This window comes from Caretta caretta, chromosome 6 (genome assembly GCF_965140235.1).
Source record: "Caretta caretta isolate rCarCar2 chromosome 6, rCarCar1.hap1, whole genome shotgun sequence".
Lineage (NCBI taxonomy): Eukaryota > Metazoa > Chordata > Testudines > Cheloniidae > Caretta > Caretta caretta.
The window spans coordinates 91,358,494-91,384,747 of record NC_134211.1 but is presented as its reverse complement, the minus strand read 5'-3'; the positions used below and the strand labels follow the sequence as shown (position 1 = coordinate 91,384,747).

The window sequence follows — 26,254 nt, the reverse complement described above, 5'->3', positions numbered from 1 at the left end:
GCTTTCAACCAGTGGGGTAGGCTCGTGACTGCAGGAGACAGAACTTTCCCAGGAGCTGGGCCCAGACTATGGGACTACCATAAGACATAAAAATGAGTACCATCCTCACCATGTTCAGAACTGAATGCAGAGCTCCTCACCTTGGCCTGGCTTCCCATCAGTAAGCCAACGCACAACTTAGCTTGTGAGAGAAGGTGATTTGAGAGAGAACCCTTTTCGAGCAACAGGTGGCTAAAGTCCTCCAGAGGGGTCACCAAACCCATCAGAAACAGAACATTGGTGCCAGTCCTGCCTCTGAACCTATGCTCAGTGCTCTGGGTGGGTTTGACAAAGCAGAAAGCATTCTGCTGGCTGTAAGGGAGGAGGTGGTTGTGATGTGCTCTGCAGAGGATAGAGCTGGCCTAATACAGAAGGGCTTCCCAGTTGGCTTGAAAGGAGGGAGAAGATTTGGGAAAGGGGCAGGTGGCTAGACAGGGGCGTGTGCAGTCATACAAAACATACAGTAGGCGGTGAGCAGGGAAATTATGCATTTCAAATGCTGAGACTCACCAAGATTAAACCGCATTTGGACAGTGCTTCAGCACAAATGTCTCCCCGCGTGTGTGTGTGTTCTTCTCTCTCTGCACTCTCATCTCTGAGTCTCTCTTTTTCTCTCCCTCCCTCAGATTCAGCAGGATGAGTTTTCCGTGTGCCCCATAGTGCCCGCATCAGACACACATGGATTGGCCCCAATGCAGGGTAAAGTGAACTGACTTGGATTTTCAAAGTGATTTTGATATGGCCCTTCATAAAAGGCTGAAAGAAAAGAAATAACACCCAAGTGTTGAGTGGAAGCTCCTCATGGCTTAAGCACTAGACTCAGCAAGCAGAGAGAGAAGGTAACATTTTCAGAAGTATTTACATGACCCACTGAGTTTCAGGGAGACTTATGCTCTTAAATCACTTAAGCTCGTTTGAAAAAATTTACCCAGAGAGTCGTAGTGAACAGCAGCTCCTCAGATCACACAAAATCTAACAGTGAGATGTCTGAAATGGGATCAGTGCTAGTTAACTTTTAAAGGCAAGAAATTGAGTTAGAAAGAACCTAAAAGGTCACGTCAGAAAATTAAAATACTTCAACACAAACTTGATTTCATGGTGTTTCTGGCCAGGAGGGACCATTAGATTATCTAGGCAGAATCCCAGGTCTGCATCCCTCCAAACACAAAAGAAAGCAAGGGAAGACAAGAAAAAGCAGCAGGGTTAAATGGCAAGTTTCAGGGACATTCCTCATATAAAACAAGGATCCTTTAAAAAGGGTAATCCAGCCCAAATAAAAACCATAGGAAGATGCATAAACCATAGCAGGTGCCTAAGCTATAGCTGGCAAAATGAGTGATGGAATTAGGAGAGCTAGGAGGGAATCTGAAGGAGCCAAATAGCCAAAGATAAATACAAGTCACCACAAATTCCTGATCCTGACTGGCACCTCTAGGCACTGGTATAGATATTAATGTTTAAATAACAGTATCAGAAACTGGAAGCCTGTGAGCAAATTGGTGGGTCCACTGGGCAACCAAAAGTGGAGGGAGGATGTTGGGGAGAGAACTACCCCAGAACGATTCTTTTCAGGTAATACAGATAAGGCACTTGCACACAGTGAGGTGCCAAAAGAGGAAGTTGATGGAACAACTGCAGCATTTCCATTGTGTAAGGCACCAAGAATTGTGACGGAATTTTAAAAGTGGATGAGCTGCTAACAAAATACACCAGCTCTCATTAAAATCAGCTCTTTTACTCGACAACTGGAGGGTAACCTGTCTTTAAAAAAGGATCCAAGAGTGATCCTGGAACTTATAGCCCAGTTGACCTTACTTCTATACCAGGTAAATTAGTTAAAACAATAGTTATAGAGTGAGCTACATAAATCACCTAGCTGAATGTGATATGACTGAGACAAACCGGCATGGATTTGGGGAAGGAAAAAAATCATTCCTCTCTAATCTCCACATACTAGAATTCCCTGAGCCTGTTAACACAGGAATAAATAAAGAAGAAAGGGAAGATATCTATTTGAACTTTCAAATAGCCTTCAATGAAGTCCTTCACAAACAGCTATTATGAAAAGTAAGTTGTTACTAGTAAGAAACAAACAAACAAACAAACAAGGTAATGGATCAGAAACTGGCTATTGCCTTGTCTGCGTTAATCTATTCCCCATCCCCCCAAAAATTCTCAGCTTTGCTATACCCCAATTCAACTCTACCAATGGTTACAAAGGTGGGATCTCTAGTTGCGACAAGGTTCCCGCAGCCATTGGTGTTTTTACCACTACCTCATTTTAAACCTGCTCTGAGCAGAGTCAGACAACGTGGCAATGTAAATGCTAGTGACCACAGGAGCCCTGTCTACACTAGCACTTCCACTGTTGCTGCCCCACTGAAGCTGAATCAGTGGTAGCAACACTGGAAGATTTGGAGAGGAGAAACTAGCGTAGACACAGCTAACTGTACATCTATATTGCAAAAAAAGTGTTAGCACTAGCTAACCAGGGTTAAAATGGCAGTGAAGACACAGCAACTTGGCTCGTAATTCAGATTAACAACACGAGTTCAACACCAGACTGGCCTAAAGGCTTATACACAACCTGCTAACCCAAGTTGCTGTATCTTCACTGCTATTTTAATCCAAAGTAGCGAATGCTAACACCTCTCCTTTTTCCAGTGTAGACCTACCTAAGAGACAGAAAACAAAGCGTAGAAATAAATGGTAAATGTACAGCATTGCCAAAGGTTAACAGTGGAGTACCTACCCCACTAAGTACACACTAATGCTGGTGTTCATTGTATTTGCCAATGAACTGGCAAAGGGATGAACAGTGTGGTGGCAACATTTCCGGCTGATACAACATTACTGGGGTTATTCAAGAACAGAAAAAACTGTCAGGAATTCCAGAAGTACCTAACAAAGCCAGGTGAATAAGCAACATGGTGACAGATGAAATTCAGTGTAGACAAGCCCAAGGTTATGCACATTGGAAGGAACAATTTGTACTACTCATACGCATTGATGGGTTCTAAATTAAAGTAACCACTAAAGACCTGTGTGCATCATTGTGGAGAGCTCAATGAAAATACCTGCTCAATGAGCAATGGCACTCAAAAAAGCAAACGAGCTGTTAGGTTGTATTAAAAAAGGGATAGAGAACAATACTAAAAATATCATAATGCCATTAGATAGATCCTCACCTTGACTAATGTTTTCCCTGCTGGTCATCCCATCTCAAAAAGGATAGAGCAGAAACAGAAAAAGGTCCAGAGAAGGACAGCACAAATTATTAAAGGCCTAAGAAAAACTTCTATACAAAAACAGTTTAGTTTAGAGAGGAGACGCAAAAGAGTGGACAGGAAGGAGTTATATAAAATAATGATTGGTATAGAGAAGGTACATCCATCGCTTCTATTTATCCTCTCATGATACAACAAACAAAGGGGCATTCAATGAAATAAAATGGCAAAAAATTTAAAGCTTTTTTAAGAAAAAAAAACCAACCACAATACATACTTAAACTATAGAACTCCCTGCCACAGGCTACCAAGGCCAAGAGTTTAGCAAGATTAAGAAGACTTTATATATTTATTCAATCTGAAAATAATAATAATACCTAGGTCTTATATAGTGTTTTTCATCTGCAGATCTCAAAGCACTTTACAAAGGCAGTCCATATCATTAGCCCCATAGTCACAAGAACATCTGCACTTATATTAGACAGAATAAAAATGAATAAATTTGCTTTAATCTTTATTTATCAGGGGATAAGTCAACTTCTAACTGAATGGGATCAAGAAAACTTCCCCCTATTGGCACATTATTGCATAATTATCCACGAGGGGGCTTTACAGCTTTCTCTGAAACATCTGGTACTGGCCATGGTTGTTGACAGGACAGCAGACTAGGTTGTGGCCTTATCCACTCTGGCAGCTTCTGTGTTCCATTTCATGTGTTTCTAAATTATTTGGAAGAGGAGAATTAGGAGGAGGAGGAGGGAAAGTTTTATGGCTAAGACACTGAAGTGGGATTCAAGAGATCTCAGTTCTGTTCCTGCCTCTGCTACGGACTTACTGCGCGACCTTGGGTAAATGACTTATTGATCTCTCTAGGCCTCAGTTTGTGTGTGTATAAAATGGGGATAATGCTGCTGACCTACTTCACAGGGAGGTTGTGAAGCTTATTATTTTTTGTGAATGCTCTATAGTAATGGAGGCCACAAATTAGATACAGAACTTTGGCACCCAGTTGGTGAAGTCTGATGATAATGCCAAGAACCAGATCCCAGCGGCTAATATGCAGGGATGGACAGGAGGAGATAGCCTAGAAACCCCTCTCACCTTTGCGGGGGGCAGACGGACTCCCAGGGTCATGAGCTCTAGGTGTGGGTGAGTCAGTGACACTAGCAGCACTAGCCATTCCAGAGGTGGTGTGGAAGTGGTCTGGCCCTGGTCCCTTTCTCTTCCTCACCTCTTAGAGTCAGGAAGCTGGTGACGGGGCTACACAATGCATATGGGTGGTAAAGCCACAGAACAGTCCTGTGTAGTTTGGGTGAATACAAATTACAGAAGGTTGTGAGGAAGTTCAGGTGGATTCAAACACACTGGGAGATCAGGCAGTGCAGTGGCAGGTGGAATTCAGATCAGTAAAGTTGTTTGCTTAGGATACAGCTGCAGTTAGAGCAAATAAGGTGTTTGGGTGCATTAAAAACAAGGGATAGAAAACACAGAACGTATTACAATGACACAACACTGAGAACATTTGGTGCTCTGTGTCCAGTTAGGGCTGCATTAACTTAAAGAAGCCCTTAAAAAACAACGAGGAGTCCGGTGGCACCTTAAAGACTAACAGATTTATTTGGGCATAAGCTTTTGTGAGTAAAAAACCCACTTCTTGTGGATACAGACTAACATGGCTACCCCTCTAATACTTAAAGAAGCCCTAGCAGAGATTAAAAAGATTCAGAGAATGGATGCTCACAAATCTGTTCAATTTATATACATGACAGGAGTCAATTAAACCAGAATGACCTGTGAATTTAGGGCAAATTAAAGGATCTATTTTCTTCAGACAGCACATAATCACCCTGTGGAATTTACTGCCAAACAGTTAAAAACTGGTGCCGGGGCTGGATCATTTTATCACCAATACAATACATAGCCCACATGCAGCTGAAACAAAGGCAAGCAATAATCTACTTTGAAAAGATTTTTCCCATGTAGGCCCAAAGTCAAGGGTGCACACAGACGCCCAAACTCACACACGTACAAATGCACGTCGACACTCAAGCTCACACGCACACAAACTGAGCCCTGAACTCACATGAACATGCAGACACTGGAACTGACACCTATGGTACAGGTTTCAGAGTAACAGCCGTGTTAGTCTGTATTCGCAAAAAGAAAAGGAGTACTTGTGGCACCTTAGAGACTAACCAATTTATTTGAGCATGAGCTTTCGTGAGCTACAGCTCACTTAGCCTCACACCACGCTGACACCCAGATTCACACCACCTCTGAAACTCGCAAACCTGTAACAACCAACCGCACTGACTAGAGAGGGGCCTGACCTAACCCCCCCGTTTGGATTCCGGAGACATTTGTACTGGTCCTGGGAATCCTAACTTTGCGGCTCAGGCCCACCTCTCCAGCTAATCAAATCCTCTGCAGAACCAGGAGAGGTGGGAGGAAGTGGCACTTGATGGTAACTGCAGCAAAGCTCTCACATAACCACCAGCCACCTTGCTGGACTCCATCCCTTCCTTGCAGTTCGGTGCATGTACAGCTGGTACTGATTCCCTGGCTCATGCTCCATCTTCATTTTGCTCCAAGCTTGCTCATTTGCGCTCTGATAATCTCTCATTACCAATGACCTTGCTGTAATGAGTTTTCATCTGCCTCATATTAATTAGAAACATTTTCATTAGCCAGCTCAATTTTGGGTAAATAGCTAATACAAGCGGCTGCATTGCTATTAGTTATCAATTGGGCTGTTAAGAGGGAGGATCAAAGTGAGGGGAGAAGCTGTTTCCCCTTTAACCACCTATAAAATGCAACGGACTCTTCTGTTCAGGCCTCCTCGGAAAGGCTGGATACCAAAGCACAGTGAGGCAGTGGATTCCATATTTATTTTCTCCTGATAACGATTCCAGATCAAACTGGCTCTGTTTCCAAATCAAAGAAGAGCTTTTCAAATTCAAGCACCACAAATTGAATCTGGGATCTGAGAGTCAAGCTGGGTCCTTTCTGCATCACATCATCATCCCCAATAATGAGGATTCTGCAGCAGAAACTCATGGCCCAAATGAAACGAGTTTGATGCTACAAACAGACACAACTACTAGATAATTCACACATCCCCTGCGGGATCTGAGACTAGAACCAAGTTTGGTCATTTCCAGAAACTTAGGCCTCTACCACAAGAAGTAAAAGAAGAACTTCTTTAAGCCAGCACTAGCAGAGGGTCCCTTATACGCTGCACGGCCCAGCTACTAGCAGGCTACATTAATCACTCACTCCTACACACATACCCAGTATATTACACAGCCCTGTGAGACATGAGCTTATGTTCAGTGGTAGCTGAGGGCACTCAGCAGGATTGGCACATTAGCTGCCTAAGTAGCTGACAACACATACGGCAGAACAGTAACCAGCTCACTAGCCCACAGCCACATTGGTTCCTACTAGGCTGACAGGAGTAAAAATTCTGATCAATAGAGTCAGCAGATCTGACTCAGACACATACAGGGAAGCAATATGGGGAGGAAGAAGAATAGAAGATGCTAAACCTTCTGCTCACACAGACTCAAGCTTAAGGAAATCTTTAAATGAATGTTCATTCAACGTATAGGAAGCCACAAGGTGAATCACAGAATATCAGGGTTGGAAGGGACCTCAGGAGTTCAACTAGTCCAACCCCCTGCTCAAAGCAGGACCAATCCCCAACTAAATCATCCCAGACAGGGCTTTGTCAAGCCTGACCTTAAAAACCTCTAAGGAAAGAGGTTCCACCACGTCCCTAGGTAACCCATTCCAGTGCTTCACCACCCTCTAGTGAAAAAGTTTTTCCTAATATCCAACCTAAATCTCCCCCACTGCAACTTGAGACCATTACTCCTTGTTCGGTCATCTGCTACCACTGAGAACAGTCTAGATCCAGTCTAGTCTGGAACCCCCTTTCAGGTAGATGAAAGCAGCTATCAAATCCCTCCTCATTCTTCTCTTCTGCTGACTAATTAATCCCAGTCCCCTCAGCCTCTCCTCATAAGTCATGTGCTCCAGCCCCCTAATCATTTTTGTTGCCCTCCGCTGGACTCTTTCCAATTTTTCCACATCCTTCTTGTAGTGTGGGGCCCAAAACTGGACACAGTACTCCAGAGGAGGCCTCACCAATGTCGAATAGAGGGGAATGATCACAACCCTCGATCTGCTGGCAATGCTCCTACTTATACAGCCCAAAATGCTGTTAGCCTTCTTGGCAACAAGGGCACACTGTTGACTCATATCCAGCTTCTCGTCCACTGTAACCCCTAGGTCCTTTTCTGCAGAACTGCTGCCTCGCTGCTCGGTCCCTAGTCTGTAGCAGTGCATTTCTTATCAACTGAAACTGCAGCACAGCAAACAATCAAAGGCTGATGACCTCTCCTCCAAGTGTGGAGAGACCCCCTGGCTGCTATAGTCTATCAGTCTGTGGAGGAGACTTCCAAGGGAAGCAGTGCAAGCCCCATCATTTGGGATACTTAGCAATAAAAATACTTAGCACTTCTATAGCACGTTTCATCTGTAGATCTCAAAGCACTGTACAAAGGGGGGTCCTTTCTCCTATTTTACTGAGAGGGAAACTAGAGTACAGAGGAGGGAAGGGACTTGCACAAGGTCACACATGGTGAGTTAATGGCAGAAGTGGGACTAGAACTCAAATCCTCTGTTCCCTAGTCTGGTGCTTTATCTTCTAAATCCCCACCGTCTCACTCTCACCTCACTCGGCTCAACAAAAGACCAGGAATTGTACAATAAAGGACCATCCTGCACCAGCCAGAATCATCTCATAGGAGATTTCTGTTTCTAACTTTTATGATTCTATGGTTAAAATGACCCTTGTTTTATATTCCACCACACGATTTATTGTCAATAATATAGCTTGACCCACCACAGCCTACATTAATTGAAGAAACTATAGATTTGGTTAAAGAGAGAAAAATTTACAAAACAGCATTGTGTTATTAAAATGTAAAGCTTCTCTTGCAGCCTGGGGAACCCACACCCAACAGCCATGAGTCTAGGAACCTAGAAGGGAACTTGAGGAGGAAAACGAAGTGAAACTGACCAGGATAGCTTCCATGCCCCAAGCGGAGACAGATGCAAAAAGTAAAAGCAAATGAGATTTTTTTACATTTCATTTAGTTTTTGTAACTCAAGGGCTTATTTTAACACCGGGAAATAAACTGCCAAATTCTGCTCTCCTGTCAGTGTAACTCATCAAAGTCGTTGGGAACAGAGTGATAGGAGAGCCCAGTTCTGCAAGCTGTTGGGTGCCTTCATCTCCCAGGAAATGGAACACCTTGCCCAACAGGCCTCAAGTGAGGGCAGAATTTGGCTCATCATCATCACTTCTTCCAGCTTCTTTTTCAGTTAGAAGGAAGAGGACAGTACAGGCACACAGGTGAAAGGACCAATCTGTTCCAATAACTGTCTTTTAAAGGCACAGACACCAAGTTACTGCCTTTGCTCCCTAAAGCTGATTTCAACCTCAAGGGGAGTCCTCTCAGAAAGAATGAGGGAGCAGGACATTTGACCACTTCAGTTCCTATGATTGTGCGCTGGGGTCCTGTGCATAAATGATTCAATTCTGCAAGCCAAGATATGAATATTGGCTAATGATCCAATCCTGCAAGGTGCTGAGCGCCCCCACCTACCACTGAAGATACATCAGAATCTCACAGGATTCTACAAGGGCCATATCCATGTGCATGGATAGCAATGGGATTTCCACATTAGGATGAGCTCAAACTAGACCAGCAGATGACAGTGCCAGGCCTATTGGTACAAGCATATGCACGTCTAGAGGCCTGGTGTAGCACAGCCATTTGCGACACCGGTGTGCTTCCAATTGTGCCTCTAGTGCCCTTTAGTCATAGTGGGACTGGGGTGCCTGGAGATCTGTTTCATGATTCACTGTGGAGTATCCCTATAAGAAGTAACACAACAGCATGACTGTAGAGGACACAGGGGCATTCACGGAAGCTGCAATGAAATCAGACACGTGTTTCGATCCATTGATCTCAGCGCCTGCGGCTCCTGTTCCAAGGCAGGTGAAATGAAAATGAATTTGACACAGCATCTCTCAAAATCTTCCGAGCAAAATTAATTCAACTTGGCTTGGATAAGAGCAGGAGGATGGGAATGGAAACAGGCAGAAAGACTGTAAACAAAGGGGCACAGGAAACAGCCTCGTATTGAGCGGAGGTCAGATATCTGGAGGGGTGCCCCAGAGAGCAGTGTTATCATTATCATTTGCCATCTTTAATGATAATATGGGAGAAAGGGGCTAATCAAAAAGTTAATTAAATTCACAGATGCTCCTAAATTGGGAGGTGCTGCCAGTGCCTGCAGAAATAACAGTGGGACCTGGAAAGGTCAGAAAACAACAAGAGAATGTGGAACTAAAAAACTGGACACATGTAGCAAATGGATCTGAGGGGAAATTGCCCCAAACAGATATTTAAGGGTGGGGAGACATGGGGAAAGCAGAGCTAGTGTTGGGTCATTACTGGGGGGAGCAGATTAGACATGAGGTGCAGTGGAAGACGGCTGCCAAACCAGCCTTTAGTTTGTGGCTGCATACATGGAGGCATCACGTCATAGGGTAGAAAGGCATTAGGGACACACTTTCTACTGGAAAGAGCCCCTCAGGACCAGGGAGATGTACACAAGCTGGAGAGAACTGAGACAACAAAAAGAATGAAGGAGCTGGAGTGACAGACAGGACAAAGAGTAAAAGCACGAGCAGGCGAATCAGAAGCCGGGGGTGTACTGTCTGAGCCAGGATGGATTAAAAACTGAGGAAGGGCTTCTGGATTTACACTAAATATATGACACCTGACCCATCTGAAGATTAGAGGGGGACTTAACAGCCTCTAGATGCCTGAAAAGTCTAGACACCAAGGAGTGAGAGGGATTGTATAGGCTGGTACAGAGATCTAGGAAGGAGGGGAGGGGTGAAATTAAAGTACAGGAAACTTTAGGTTAAATATTAAGAAAATCTTCTCAATACTGAAGATTCCTGTCCCTGGGAGCAACGTGAAGGAGGGTGAGAGTGGAATCCAAGATGTGGGGTATGGAGTTTCTTCACCAAGAAGGAAGATTTCACTCTGAGAAGAAGCCTACAACAGCTGGAGGTCCTCATGTAACCGAGAGCTAGATTCAAGATAGGCAGATGGGTCAGAGTGCAGAGGGCTCACAGAACAAGTGGAAGAAGATGCAAATCCAGGCATCACATGCACAGAAGGGAAGACCCAGGCTGAAGCTAGTAATGAGACAGCAACAGAATATAAAATAAGACTTTCCATAGGGAAGAGAGCCAACAGCTCACAAGCCACCAATGATCTGGAGACAGATATTTCTTTACTCAATACTTTCATAGAATCGAAGAACTTAAGAGATGGAAAAATTCCTATCAAATCCCATCTAGTCCAGCTCCCAAAGACCAAGGTAGGATTGCTCCCTCCAATCTATTCTTCAAGGCTTTGGATGAATAACATCACTCAAGTGATGAGGTTTCCACCACTTGCCTTAGGAGACAATTCCACAGCCTGATCAATCCACACTGAGATATTCCGCTTGCATTTCCCCTTTCTCACTTTCATCCCATTGTTCCTAGCTACCATCCTAAATAATTCTTCTTTCCTTGGTGTATACATCCTTTAAAGTTGTATCAAAGTGACCTCACCCGGAGGTCTGTTATCTTCACACATTAAGTTAGGTTATGAGTTAATTTAGGCTCAATCTCCAAAATCCTCACTCTGACAATATTCCCACTGAAGTCAATGGGAGAAAGGACTGAGTAAAAGCTGAATAAAGAGCTCAAGATTAAGCCCTTTGACTGTAAGCTCTTCAGGGTAGAATCATTGTATTCATGCTAAGCACCATGCACATTTATGGCGATGTGTAAATAAATCATCATGTTCCCCACTTAATCACTGCTCAGCTGAGTTACACACAGTTTTTTTAATCCTCCTTGTAAATCAGTCCCTCCAGCATTCTGATCAATTGGTTGCTCTTCTCTGAAATCCCTCCAATTTGTCAGTATTTTTAAGTATCTTTTGATGGCATTGAATATGCTAATAAAGAAAGTGGTTGGAATGGGATGGATTACAGTCGACAACTGGCTTCTTCTGGGCCTCTGTAGGACTGCAATGCTGCCACCTTGGAAGCTAAAGGACTCAGAACATTTCTTTGCTGATATGCAACTTTGTTCCTGATCAACATGAGCTCAGCTGATATGATGAAAGTATGAGCACCTCTTTACAGATGCTCAAAACTGTATCCATAGTCACACCCAGATGCCCAGACTGGCAACTCTATGAAAACTATGCTCAAATGGACTGAGCTAAACCTGCTGTAAGCAGGTGGACAGATATTTAGTAGCAACCACTGTGTCTATTTAGCATTTACCACACTTAATTTGATTTCATGGTATTTTCTATTCTCAAAATCAAGGCAACCTCACTAGTGCAGCAAATGTTGAGCACTTGCAATGATGTCTGAAGCTGCCCTCCGACAGCACCTGTAACTGACTGCAGGTAACATCTTCAAGAGTCCCTAATGACTTAGAACCTTATGTCCCATTTTCAGAAGTGACTTGGACACTTAGGAGCCCAGGTCCCATTGACTTTCCCCCTGATCCAGCTAGCCAGTAATCTAGATTGAGTCCTTCCTTTGTCTACATCGAACATGCATGCTGCTGAGGTGGGAGAGAACACAGTGGAGCTTTATACAATGCTTTTCATACTCCAGATGTCCCAAATCGCTTATCCTCTACACTCTTTTCTTTTTGAGAGAGAGAGAGGTATTGTGGGGGATTCTTAATTTCCACTTGGACAACCATACCCCAGAGATTCAGAGAAAAGACTAGTAAGTTTAACATCTCCTCTGCAGGATGGCACCTTCCCTAGCATTGCAAAGCAGTCAGCATCTGGGTTGGGTACAGGCTCTGGCGTGGGAGACAAACCCATGACTTTCTAGTGTGTAGGAAAAAATCTTACTACACAGGCAGCCATACTAACATGGGGCAGTAAGAATACACCAACTGTGAGCATTACAGTCTTGCTCCTGTTATCAATGAAGTCAATGGAAGTTTTGCCTTTAACTGGGAGGATCCCCAACCCTCCACTGCACTAGGATTAGGTGAAAACCTTTCACCAAACACTTCTCCAGTGTCCTATTTCTCTACAGCCTTAAAAACACCAAGGAAAAGGGTGGCAGGCACTGCTGAAATATACATGCTCAAGGACGCTACAGCTTGATGCACCAGTGTGAAGTCAGGACCTTTTTCCCAACATCCTCTAGAGGAGGGGACAACAATGCATATTTGCTTGTGAGAAGGGGAGGATCTAAAGGTTCTTGTGATGTGATGGGAGCAAGATCTGGACCAAAGGTGGCCAGTGCTCTGTACCCATTAGCATGTAAGCATGGTGATCAGGAAAACTGCCTACTCAGGTGCTGCTGCTGGAGGGAAGGAACTGTCACATCAATTTCACCTGCACAGAAGAATCCAGGCTGACATCATCACCTTTCTTACCTTCCCATCAGTCTAATCCCACCCTACCAGCTGTCTGTCATAAGAACGGCCATACTAGGTCAGACCAATGGTCCATCTAGCCCAGTATTCTGTCTTCCGACAGTGGCCAGTGCCAGGTGCTTCAGAGGGAGTGAACAGAAAAGGGCAATTTATCAAGTGATCCATTCCCTGTCATCCAGTTCCAACTTCTAGCAGTCAGAGGTTTAGGGACACCCAGAGCACAGGGTTGCGTCCCTGATTGTCTCAGCTAGCAGCCACTAATAGACCTAGCCTCTAGGAATTTATCTCATTCTTTCTTGAATCCAGTTGTACTTCTGGCCTCCACAACAACGCCAGCAACAAGGTCCACAGGTTAACTGTGCCTTGTGTGAAGTATTTCCTTTTGTTTGTTTTAAACCTGCTGCCTGTTTATTTCATTGGGCAATTCCTGTTACGTGAAGGGGTAAATAACATTTCTTTATTAACTTTCTCCACACCCGTCATGATTTTATAGGCCTCAACCATATCCCCCCTCAGTCATCTCTTTTCCAAACTGAACAGTCCCAGTCTTTTTAATCTCTGCTCACACGGAAGATGTTCCATAGCCTTAATCATTTTTGTTGCCCTTCTCTGCACCTTTTCCAATTCCAGTGGATCTTTTTTTGAGTTGGGGAGACCAGAACATCACAAGTATTCACACAGTATTCATGGGCGTACCATGGATTTATATAGTGGCATTAAGATATTTTCTGTTTTAGTATCTATCCCTTTCCTAATGGTTCCTAACATTCTGTTCGCTTTTTGAATTGCTGCTGCACATCAAGCAGATGTTTTCAGAGAACTATTCATGATGACTCCAACATCTCTTTCTTGAGTGGTAATGGCTAATTTAGACCCCATCATTTTGTATGTATAGTTGGGATTATGTATTCCAATGTACATTACTTTGCATTTATCAACACTGAATTTCATCTGTCATTTTCTTACCCAGTTTTGTAAGATTTCTTTGTAACTCTTCACAGTCTGCTTTGGACTTAGCTATCCTGAGTCAATTTCGTATCATCTGTAACCTTTGTCACCGCACTGTTTATCCCCCTTTTCCAGATCATTTATGAATAAGCTGAAGAGCATAAGTCCCAGTACAGATCCTTGGGGATCCCACTATTTACCTCTCCCCACTGTGAAAACAACAATTCATTTGTACCGTTTGTTTCCGATCTTTTATCCAGTTACTAAGTTATAGGAGAACCTTCCCTCATGACTGACCTCAAATAAATCAGTCAATGTCAGACAATTAGGCCTTTAAAGACAGCGCTCTCTTTTATGTAACATCCCCTCTCCCAGCAAGTAACTCCATCAGTGAGGCTAATGCAGCAAACAGGCTCCAACAGCTCCAGCCGCCCAGTCATGCCGATGGCATTCAGCACACCTGCCACTGCCTCAGCAGCTGAAAGCCAGAAGGCCAACCTAAGGCTTCCAGAGTGGTCATGCTGGAGCTCTCAATGTCCCAATTAAATGCTCATTTACCAAACTGGAGGGGGGAACAAATTCCTTTCCCCTATTATTGTCTCCTCCTTAGGGGAAGCTCTGAGCTTTCGGAAATGTTTCAGAAATAGCATCCTGTTCCCCATCTTCTGCTTTCAATACATTCGTTACCAGGGTGCCCAGATACTACAGACATGAGTATGTTAGAAATGCCACAGTCAGATTACATTAGATTAAGTAGGGGGCCAGGAGAGACAACAATGGGATCAGACTGCCATTTTACAAAATTGTAGCTATAGTTATAGCATTGTGTCTTAGTGGTAAGTGGCACTGGTGCCAGTGGCAGTAAGGAAGTTGTGACCACTGAAGTACAATCCTACTTTTAAAAGCAACTATGTTTAAAAAAAAAAAAAAGGCTCCTTCTTCCACAGCAGAGTTGTTCCTTGCCCAGCATCAGAGTTGCTGACATCAATGACAAAAGTAAGTAAGTTTCCCCAGCTTCTTGCTTCTGCTAGCTCTGCAGAGCCAGCCCAGCAAAGGGAAAGGAAGCTGGAGTCTATTAGCCCTGCAGAAGCTGCACAGCTATGGGAGATGGAGCGATCTCTATTCTTAGACCCATAGAGATGAGACAGTTCCTGGAGAGTTAGCTGATATCTATTCTGACTCACACATCATCTGCAGAATCATTACATTGCAATTACAAGATCAGATTCCACCCTCAGTTGCACCCTTGCATTCCCACTGAAGACATGAAGGTTGCACAGGTGTAAATGAAAGCAGAATCTGGAGACAGCAGAGTTACCCAGTGTCACTAAGGGCAGCATTTGCCACGCACAATCTTTATCAGTGATGGTGATGCAGAAGCCAGAGAGAACCCAGCATGATTTCAGATCTCAAGTTGAGTCCATGAGATAGCAGCTACCTATAAATCATTTTACTTCTAAGAACATTTGACCTGGATGATTGAAGTAGCATCCTGGGCAGAGGTAGGGGGAGTGCTCCATGTTTAACAGTCACTGTGCACAGTAGACCACGTTGCTTCCACTGTGGTGCTGATGTGTTTTCACCTCCCCCACCCAGCACTACATAGAAACGATCCCCACAGCTATACTGTGATCCCACTGTCCTATCACTGCTGTGACCACAATGAAACAGATCAAGCCTACTTTTGCAGCGCTTTGACTTGGATCAGCTGAACCATGAAGGGGATAGAATTTATATTCTCCCTGTATATCTTTATGGATTAACCATTTTCCCCTTTCAATTGCCAAGTGTTGACTTTTCTCACCCACACCATGTTCGAGGTGAGTGAACCTCCAAGATCTAGGCCTGCTGCATTTGTAAATGCCAAACACACTACAGGAGCCTCAAATTCACTAGCCATTAAAGCTATCATATGTCTTGTCCAATTCTGACCTCAAGAAGATTTGGTGTCTCTATACATGGCAGACCCATCATCATTACTTGTTCTGTTTCTGAGGCAGGGGGCTGTCTCCTGAAAAAACACCAATGTTTGGGGAACTGGGCAAGCTCACACGATCAGTAAGGGGATATAAAGCCTTCACCTTTAGATCGCCAATCAAGCCCTGGACAAAATGGGCCAAAAGTTGTTGCTATCTAATGGCTGCTCAGTAGCCTAGGAAATGATCTGGTGGGTTTCGACCTACCAGTGGCGAGATGCCTCCATCGCAAAAACACCACCATAATTGACCTTCTGGGGCATCTCAGAGCAAAGGCCAGGACTGAAGACCACAGAGATGGAACTTTCTTCTCACTACCAGAGATGGCTATCACTAGAGAGGGAAGAGCGGAGGCATTTTGATGGGGCAAGTTAGGAGATGCTTGCCCTACTTCTTCCCATGTTGTAATTGTTTATCCACTGAACAGAGGTTTTCAAAGCTGCAATCCAGCAACATTCACCACAGTTTACTACAACATCCATTAATCCAGAGATTTTCATCAGAGTCTCACGTGGAGCAAAGGTCAAGACTCATCATACCATCATCAAGAGTGACAGAGAAAGGCCTGGCAGGTCTCTTGGACAAGAACCGGTACTTCGAAACATCAGAGAAGAGAGAATATCACCAATAGATTCTGGAGTATAGAGATCAGCCATGAGACAATCAACAAACTGGACCAGAGACAACCAAATCTACACTGGCCAAGACATTAAAAAAAGCCTAAGTTTTGCAGAGACTTGAGAGTATAAGCACATGGTGATACTGTTCAAGATGTAACCAACCATCATAAACACACACAGGCCAGGAGGCAACCATCTCCAACTGCTGGAAAGATAATCCTAACAACTATCACAAAGACACTCCAAAGAGACAGCTCAACACAATAAGCCCTCGTTGGCAAAACGTAACCACTGTGAACTTCCACAAAGAAGAAATCTTCATTCCACAAAGAATCTCAGAGAATTTGCACTAAACAAGAGAAGTACCATGAAGCAGAATAGATGAAGAGAAGTCTGTCAGGAGTTAGTAGTCTCGAGGTAACGCTACACTGTACCACATAGGAGACACTAGTTGAAGTCTCAGATTCATCCTCTTGTCCTATACATTGACTGGTACAACATGTATGAATTCCATAGAGAAACCACTAAGATGGATGAAGTCACAGTGACAACATTGTCCACCATAGTGAGGGAGAATGGAAAAGGAGTAAACATTGGACTCTCCTTGGGTTTTATCATTGGCAAACATTGCAGCCTCCCTGCTCTGGTCAAAGTGCACTGCATGAAAGGCTGCACCATAATTAGCACAGAGGGCTTGATTCTGCCCATGGCAGGTGCACAGTGTTGCATGTATAAGCACAAGGAGATGCAGATCTTGCATCAAGGAGAGCTCTGCTACTGCCAAGTTACTCCTACCTGGTAGCTGGAGTGAGGCTAGAGACAAGGGTGCAGAGCTAAGAACCTCATCAGTTTGATGAGGATCGTACTTAAGATTACATCTTCTCCTTAAATACCTACAGTATGCCCATTCTCCGCTTTGTTACACTATGCTCAAGTATATGTATGCATATGCAGATGACTTGACATTTATTAGCACTAGGCAGGAAGGACCACATGCACACACACTAATGAGGTGCACATCTAACTAACTGGTCCTTTGAAAGCACAATGACTCAATTCTTGTGCACAATCACGGTAACAGTGTGCACAAGTTAGGTCAGCAGTTAAACGCAAGCACATTCATGAGTAGAGCAGATATCTCAAAGACACATTCTTTCAAACTTTTATTAAACACAACAGCGACATGGAGACAGAATCACATATTACTATGTGTGTGTGTATATATTACATACACCCAGAGAGAAATCACTTCCACAAGAGGAATGCAGTCACCTCTGGGGTAGTATGCAACAGCTGCTTAGCAGAACACACTAACAATAGTTTGGCCCAGCAAGTGAAAAATTGTATCCAGTTTTGAAACTTCAGGAGGAATGTAAGGAGACAGCATATAATTAGCCCAAATTAAAAATCTGACCAAGACACAAGATCCAACACACCTAATTAATCTTACATGGAACCTGTATGGTCATAAAGTAGTCAGGACTGCACTTTACATCTCATGCAAAGAAACAGCAACTCCAGAAGCACAGCACTCCCTTACACCACTCTGGGGCCTATGGTCAGTAATGACTCAGAAAACACTGAACCATCTCTATGGCTTACTGCAGACCCTGGGATTTCTTTGGGCACTGACCACCCATATGACATGACCAGACCTGAGCCTGCTTAGCATACAAGATCTGAGAAGAACACAGCACAAAAAAGAAAAAGAAAAAAAAATCCAAACAAAGAACTAATCAGTAAAAACAACCCTGGAAACCCATAACATTTGCTGTCCTTATTTTTGTAAATCCCCATCTGCAACAACATTTTGTTGGCTCGTACAGACAACACATACTATTAACGGCTATCTGGGAGCTGTTAGATTTTAGTATCCAGTTGCCCAAAAGAAGAAGGAAAGGAAAGAAATCTCCTCCACAGACCTATTAATCTGCCATAACGAGAGTCTTCATAATTAATTTGTCCCTAACAGGTGCTTTGTAATGGTAGAGAGAGAATATATCAGGAATAGCAATTACCTCTGGTGTCAAAATGATGAGGAAAATAAATGTTCAATCATCAACAAAATACCAGCGCCTTCCCCACCCCTCCCGATGGTGGGTGACAGCACTGCACATTGGAATTACAGTGCAGTTAATTACTCGGCATGTTGTGACTGAGAATTCATTTTCTAACTTAAGATGAAATTTGTTGAGCAATGCGGGTGGGGAAAGGGTGGTGGTGGGCACCTGTCATAAGGGTGGCGGTTGTGCGGGGAGTGGCCAAGTCTGTGCACTGGTTCTTCTTTAATTATCTGCACATATGTCCCACAATTATAAGCAGTCAACAGTGTATTTATATATTTAAGGAACTTTCTTTCATTAACTGCACATATGTCTGTCCCACAATTATATTTTTTTAAAGTAAATGAAAAAGTCTCACCACAAAAGGAGCGTGTGCTGTGGTTTTTTTAAATAATTTTCTGCAAAAAAGCAATTGATTGCATTAGACTTAAATAATAATAATAGGAAATATAATGGGCTTCCAGGGTGGTTTAAAAAAAATCAGTTTTTTGAGCCATGGCTTCATCAGATTTCACCATGCTAAGCAAGCTGAAGTCTGACATTTCTCAGATGAGAGACCCTCAGGAGAACCCAGGATGCTGCAGAGAGTGGTGCTGGTGATCCAGTAGGTGGCACTCTTCCCTTAGGGTTAGTACGGATACAGGCAATGCTCGGAATTCTGCTCAAGAAAAGGAGCTTTGATCTGTCAGCTTGGACACGTGTGCTGTGAGCGTAATAACCTGTAGCCTGGGAGACTCACACTCGGTGAGGGAGAGGAGGAGGGCAGCTCCAGATGAACAGGTGCCAAATTTTCCTTTCACCTCAGGAAACACGGGCTCTGATCCCAAGTGAAAATAAAGAATTTGGTGGGTCGTAGCCTAGTTCCTAATGACCGCATTAGGAAAAACCACTATACAACTGGCCGTCTCTGCGCTGGGAACACTGGACCTGCAAGGTGTGCTGCAGGTCCAGACTCAGGTGCAGAGTTGAGGGACAAGGCTGGAATAGGATGGGGGTCCACAGGGCATGTCAGGATTGAGGGACATTAGCAGAGCTTGGGTCAGGGCTAAAATGGAAGGGGTTCAGGTCAGAATTCAGAGGCAGCAGCACTGAAATAGGATGGGGAGATGTATCAGCACGGCTGGGAAGCAGGCTGGGCTGGAATTGGAGGAGTGCAGGTCAATTGAGGGGCACCAACAGAGCTGCGTGCAGGAAGCTTGCACAGTGTTTGGCTCTAGCCAGCGTTGGCAGCTTCTTACTTTCCTACACACCAAACTAAAAAAAAAAAAAAAAAAAACCACCTCCCCCCTCCTCCTGGTCCAGACTAGTCCCCACCCAGAGACGTCACTGAAGAACAAAGAAAGCCATGGATGAATCTGATTGACACTGACCTCAGACAGTACATCTACACAGCAATTCATCAATTACAGCTGACTCAGGCTGTAAAACGGCTGCGTAGACATTCGAACTCGGGCTGGAGCCCGAGCTATGGGAACCTGTGAGGCGGGAGGGTCCCAGAGCCCAGGCTTCCACCCAAGCCCGGACATCTATACAGCAATTTTGCAGCCCTGAAACCCGAGCCCAAGTCAGCTGACCCAGACCAGCTGCGGCCGTGCCATGGGTCTTTTATTTTGGTGTAGACATACCAAGAGGCAGGCTGCTGGTTTTGCTCTGGGGAACAGGAGGAGTGTTCAGCCAGGAAGCCCCTGGAATTTGTCAGGCTGCAGAAACCTCTCCTCTCTGAGCACGTAGGCAGTTATAGCACTGCAAAGAGGGGCACGGGGCTCACTGTGATGAGGGGTCCTCTATGGAGGAGACAGTTATAGCTGACACCAGCCCTGCAGTGTGTGAGGAGACAGCTCAGACCCCTTTCTCAGCTCCCGCAGTTCCAAAGCCAGGTTTCATTAGTGTTGTCCCTTGGTCAGGGATCACTGCTTCCTGCACTGACAGCAAATAACTCTCGAAGCAGACTTTGCCAAGCCGAAGCCAACGCCAATGCAAGAACCAGGAGTGAGGAGGCTGCACTGAACATGGGGAGGAGAAGGGAGACAGAGGAATAAGGAGGGTGATGGGCAGTGGGCATGCAAGTCACCTCTTGTTGGGCTGTGGAAATCCCTATTACCTTGCAGCGGGCACAGTGGACATATCCCAGCAGTGAAAGGACAGCTTCCAAAAATCTCCTCTCAGAGCAACCCACAATCACAAACCAGTTCGCAAAGCCCAGTGCAACCCTACAATAAACATCCAGCCTGCAGAGCACAGAGCTCAATGATAATAACAGTGGGTACATGCAGGCAAACCTACAATAGAAGCTGTGTGTGGAGCCCAGCACCCTACAATAAACAAACCAGCCTGTGGGGCTTGATGCCCTTGAGCATACAACAAACCAGCCCGTACAGCTATTCCTGTGCAACCCCACAACAATCAATCAATTTTCAAATTCAAGCCCCGGGGCCAGTAATTATAAAGAAAAGTTACTTTACCATTATTTTTTAAGATATCTTTGTCAGTGACCCCTTTCAATGCACTTTGAAATTCAGCAAAGCTGGCAAGACAGTAAATAGATCTGAGGTAAGGGGGATAACTCAGGAAGCTCTCTGGGTGTGCAAGTCAATCATTAAAACGCGGCTATGACCAGCGCAGAGCCTCTGTAGAGATGACCCTTGTTGCTGTGTTTCTCTGCTCCCCGGGGGTCACTTCCAAGTCACATCAGCTCAGCGTACTGACAAAAACAAGTTGTTACTGGTGTCAGCCCTGTCTGGGCGATACAGCTGTGGAGGAGGGAGCCAGTGCAGCAGGCAGAGCAGCTTCCATCAGCAGAATTTGCAGCCACAGAGACAGGGCTGTCAAAGGGCTGCAGCAACATGGGCCCAAAGACAGGTTTTCCCAGGGTTCCAAGGAAGCTGGCTGCCATCTTGGATTCACTCCTACTGGGAAAGGGTCGCCCCATGGCTGGTTTGGCAGCTGGGATTCTGATTGTAAATGGCTATTTCAACAGGAACATACAGACCCACGTATGAACACACACCAGAGCCCACAGACACATGTACAAAGGCACACAAACATTTGTCCGGATGCTCACATGCACACATTTACTTACACCAACACCCTTCTAGACTGGTCACCCAAACAATTCCCTTATTCATTAAAAGGGGCCACCACAGCTGGTCGTGAACTCTCCATTTTGTTTTGTCCCTGAACTAAGTCAGCAGCTGCTGTAGCTCAGAGCAGCACAGACTCCTTCATCCCAGCCCCTGGACTCTCACTCTGCCTGGTGCAGACAAAATCCCTCCCCACCCATGGTGCTCAATGGATGGAAACGAAGGAGACTTCCCTCAGGACAGGCCTTTCACTCCAGTGTGCAAACAACGTGGCTCCCACATTAGCCCCCAGCGCCTGCCTAGGACCCACTAAGACACCTTCAACATACATGCCAACCTCAGAGAAGTGTCTGTAAGTCACTGCCCCTTACAGCTATTCCCTGGGCACTGACGTAACAGGCTAAATGAAGACACTGGTTTGACAGGTAAGATAATTGTGTGTTACCCACCAGCACATTCCTTTATCATACGCACTTTGGGGAGAATCTGATAAGGTCACTGGTTTAGCATAGCAAGTCTACAGCATTTATCCCTGATATCCGATGCTAGCCTGGCCCCTGGTACTCAGAATATCCCAACATCCAATGCCAGCCTTGTCTCCAGCATTTATACATCCCCATTATCCAGGGGACATCATCTCAGTGCCAAATCCTGAGCACAGAGCAGTTTGACTTCTTGTGCAACGTCAGTCCCACAGAGGTCTGGCCTTCCTTCAATCACGCATTATATTCAAAGGTAGCACTGCATGTTTGTAAGCCTCGTCCCCAGGATAGACAAAACCACCTCAGCACACCATGCTCTCAAACTCTCCATGGACACACAAAGGGGTACACACCCTGACCTTTCCTGGCACCACCCGAGGGCTGTCCTAGAGATTCCTGGATTTGCAGGATTGAGCCAGATCTGGAAACTTCACTGCATGGTGCCTGCCACGTCGCCATCAACCACAGTCATGCTGGCTGACACCACAGCCCTCAGTAGATTATGTGCATTTGATGATAATCATTATCAAAAGCCTCTGACATCCAGCATAACGTACATCTCCTCCTTGTTTTTCTGGCCACTCCCACCTTCTTAGTGGCACTTGGGTAGTCAGTGCTTTTTCCTGGGAGCCCAATGTGCACACAAACAGCTTAACTGAACCTTTCCAATGTGCACAACCGGTCTCTTATCTACAGTGATTTTAATCTGGCATCAGGTTGATCAATTCCTTCATTGTCTTTAAGTCTTCACAGGCCTCCCTAGTCTTGACTAAGGTAAATCATTTTGTCACTTTGCCTCCTTTTCCAGATGGTTAATAAATATATTGAACAGTGGCACAAATTGAAAAGGAAAATCGGAAGGAATTAGGGTTGTTGGTTCCCCTTTAACTCTTTCAAAGATGCTCACCTCTGGAGGAGATGCTGGGGGTAGGCAGAAGGGATATCTCACCTCGTGGCTGAGAAGGCTCACCCACCCTTGTGAATACGTCACACAACCATAGGAGATTTTTTGCATCCTCCGCTGATTCAGGACATCCAGTGACCAGCAGGGCTTTCCTTCACCCCCAGCTGACAAGAAGACTGACTTTTGCTTTGCAGCTCAAGGTGCTGGAAGTAGCCTACGGAGTCTTTTAAGGTTTGGGTCCTGCACAGCCAAGAGACCCGCCTCTCTCTTTGTGCTTCAGGTCAGCTGGAACATTCAAGGGGACAGTCTCTCAGTTTCAATGTCAGGAGCACGTGGGTGCTCTCAATTCAGGACCCTTGAATCTGTAAGTTGTTTCCCCTATCACTCTGACAAATCTCAACCTTGCTGACCATCAGGTCACGTTCCAAGGCCTATCTGTTTTCTCAAGCTTTTCCTTGGGTGGTGGAGTGTTGGAAGTGGGGTCTGTAGATATTAGTGGGGAGTTATTATTGCAAGCTGACATTGGTAGCTTTTGGAGCATACACTGAGTTCAGGGCAGGTACATTTTTATGAACTCAAGATAAAACAAAAAACAAAAAAATACAGCCTTGAGAAGCATGACTTACCCTTACCAGCACTGATTTGCCCCAGCTATCTTTATGATTCTCTTAGCTATTGTTCCCAGCCTGAAATCATGGAATCATAGAATATCAAGGTTGGAAGGGACCTCAGGAGGTCATCTAGTCCAACCCCCTGCTCAAAGCAGGACCAATCCCCAGTTTTTGCCCCAGATCCCTAAAACTCTTGGGTTTACAATTCTCAAGCCAACTTTGGTTTCTAGTTTTAAGATGGTGTAAATGGGCCCTCACCTCCTGAGCACCTCTGAGCAACGCCATGCAGTACCAGAGTCCTTTTCTCCCCCCTAGTGCTCCTGCAGGTTGCCAACTGTCTTTGGTGGGTCTTCAGTGGCTTGGCCCTCAGGCCAAGCCACAGAGGTCAAGTGAACCCCTTCCAGGGTTCTAAAGAGTCCAATAGACAAACAGTCCCTTTGCCCTTGGTAGGGTCTTCAGCCTCAGCTCTGGGCCCTTTAAATTCAGCCCTTTGTTTGGGCTCCGAAATAAGCTCTGCCCCCTTTTCCAGTTTATGCCACTTTTCCTGTGGTGGTAGGGGAACCCAAACCCACTCACGACTCCAGGTTCCAATCCAGGGACCCAATCAACAGCAGCCACGTGCTACTCACCTCAATCCTTTACTGACAACTCACTGGGCCTCTTCCTGCTGGGCCCTTTTGTCTCCATCCCCTCCACTGGCCAACATCCTCAGGCCCTTCTCCCTTTGCAATATCAGTGTAAGTTCAGCTAGCCATAAACTCTGGCTACCTGCCAGGCTCCTTTGGCCCGAGAGCACCACCCTCTGCTCCGAGCCAGGAACTGACTTGCTAAGGCCAGGCAACTCTTGTTACCTGAGCCAGCAGGGCCATGATTGACTGTTGCTAATGCCTTTAGCCCTTGGAGGACCAGGTCTCTGTTTTCCAAAATGGCTGCTCTGGAAAGTCCACTCTAGGTATGCTTGGAGGACCCATATTTGCTGCTCTTTTCCTCAGAGCAGGATGTCATAGGACAGTGAGGGCCCCACCAGGGACTGCAAAGGCCGAATACACCCACAGATGGATACACCACTGGCCACCCTCTGGGTCTTTTGTTTTAATAGCTGATTTCAAATAAGCCACACGCTGCCAGGAGTTCAGCCATTTGGGTCCTCAGTTCCTTCAGACAGATGCCATCTGTTCCTGGGGCCTGATCCAAAGCCCACTGATGTCAGTGGAACAGGCCCATAGTCACTGACTGTAATTTAATTTCTCAGGTAGTTGCATCATCTGTCTTGTTTTTGATGCCCCTATCTTGGACAGTCACTCCTTGAATAAACCAGAAAATATATTTGCACCCTCCTACTCTGGGGTGAAAACCAAGGTAAAGAAATGAAGCTCAACAGCGGTCTTTTTCAGGGCAGGAACAATCTCCCAAAGTATGTACATCACTTAGTACAATGGGATCCTTATCTCAGATGGGGTCTCTAGGTGCTGTCAAAATACAAAAACAACAATAGTAATAAACACCTTTTTCTTCACTCTGATTGCTCCCTTTACATGCAGGAGTTACAAAAGGATCCATGGATTCACGCACAGGCTTTCTGCAGCTTGTCCTTCAAGAATGTCTTAGTGCTTCCGTTCCTACATTTGGCTAGATGTTCCTCAAATTTCCTCTGGCTATTATTTACCTTTAAGAAGCTGTAAGGAAACAAAGCTACCAACAGTCTGTGATCCAACAGTGAAGGAACAGCCCCACCTGGAGACGAGAAGCAAGAACGCGTGTGAGACACAGCCCCATGAGGGTATGGGGAAAAAGAGAGAGAAAATCACAAACGAGCCTGCAGATAATCAACAAATCAGACAGTTTCAGATGGCTGAATGATCCAGTGTGTGAGTGACATGTTCACAACCTGCTCCTAGATTCCTACTGCTGGAATGATGTCCAATGACCAGTTCAGACATGAAGGTGCAGGACTAGGAAGCCAGGTGCAGACTAAATGAGGTGCTATTTACTGCCTCTCACCTTCCTCCTCTCCTCCCAGGAAGTGTCAATGGAACAGACCTTTTCTCTGAACAAAACACCTTGAAGTGCATAAGAATGTTCAGCTAAGCCCACAACCTGACTGGATTGATATCTCTAGCACTTAAGAGTTCAAGACCAAAGTAACAATCACATAATGGGAAGTCCATTGATGAGACTGAAAGGGGGGAGGAGTATCTTATTATAGGATTTATTTTAGCATCTGTTACATTTTCAGTGTAAAGTTCTAATATTTCCCACGTTGGCAGGTGGTTCACTAGACTGTAGCACTCACACCCACACAGAGTCCTCAAACCACCAGCTGGCCATTCTACATTGGAGCTGGCCATGCGACAGCACTCACTGATGATGAAGAGAAGACATAATGGGGAGCACATAAAGTGGCAACTGGCTGGCTGAGGATGTTGTGGATGGGATATAATGCTTTTTGCCCTCTCTGTCACTGCTTCCAAGCCAGTTCACCATCCAAAGGCAGTTTGGTCTCACGGAAAATTAATTTGAGGTTCGCAGATCAGTTCACCACAAACAGGTTTTTTCTGTAATGTTCTCACACGACCACACCAACTCCCTCCTCAGCAGCTGACATGGGCCACGGAGACTCAACTCAACTCACCTCACACCGTAGAGAGGGTACCTTCAGCTAATAGAGGAGATACACTGGCAGGGGATATCTGTGGAAGGATCATATGCTCATGAAGCTGCAAGGGGATGGTGCATCATGGATTC

The 26,254-nt window shown here is 45.1% G+C and overlaps 1 protein-coding gene across 6 annotated transcripts in view; it reads right to left on the bottom strand.

Moving 5' to 3' along the window:
• ADCK1 (aarF domain containing kinase 1) overlaps nt 1-26,254 on the bottom strand; it is a 135,255-nt gene that overhangs the window by 81,866 nt on the left and 27,135 nt on the right. For 3 of the 6 annotated variants that reach the window (XM_048854311.2, XM_048854313.2, XM_075129802.1), the window contains one exon: nt 550-795. The exons of 2 other annotated variants lie outside the window; for them this stretch is intronic. In XM_048854311.2, coding sequence (XP_048710268.2) covers nt 550-795 — 246 coding nt within the window. Of the gene's footprint in view, nt 1-549; nt 796-20,894; nt 20,914-26,254 lie in introns of those variants that run through there. One more of the 6 variants, XM_075129803.1, reaches the window with a different exon arrangement.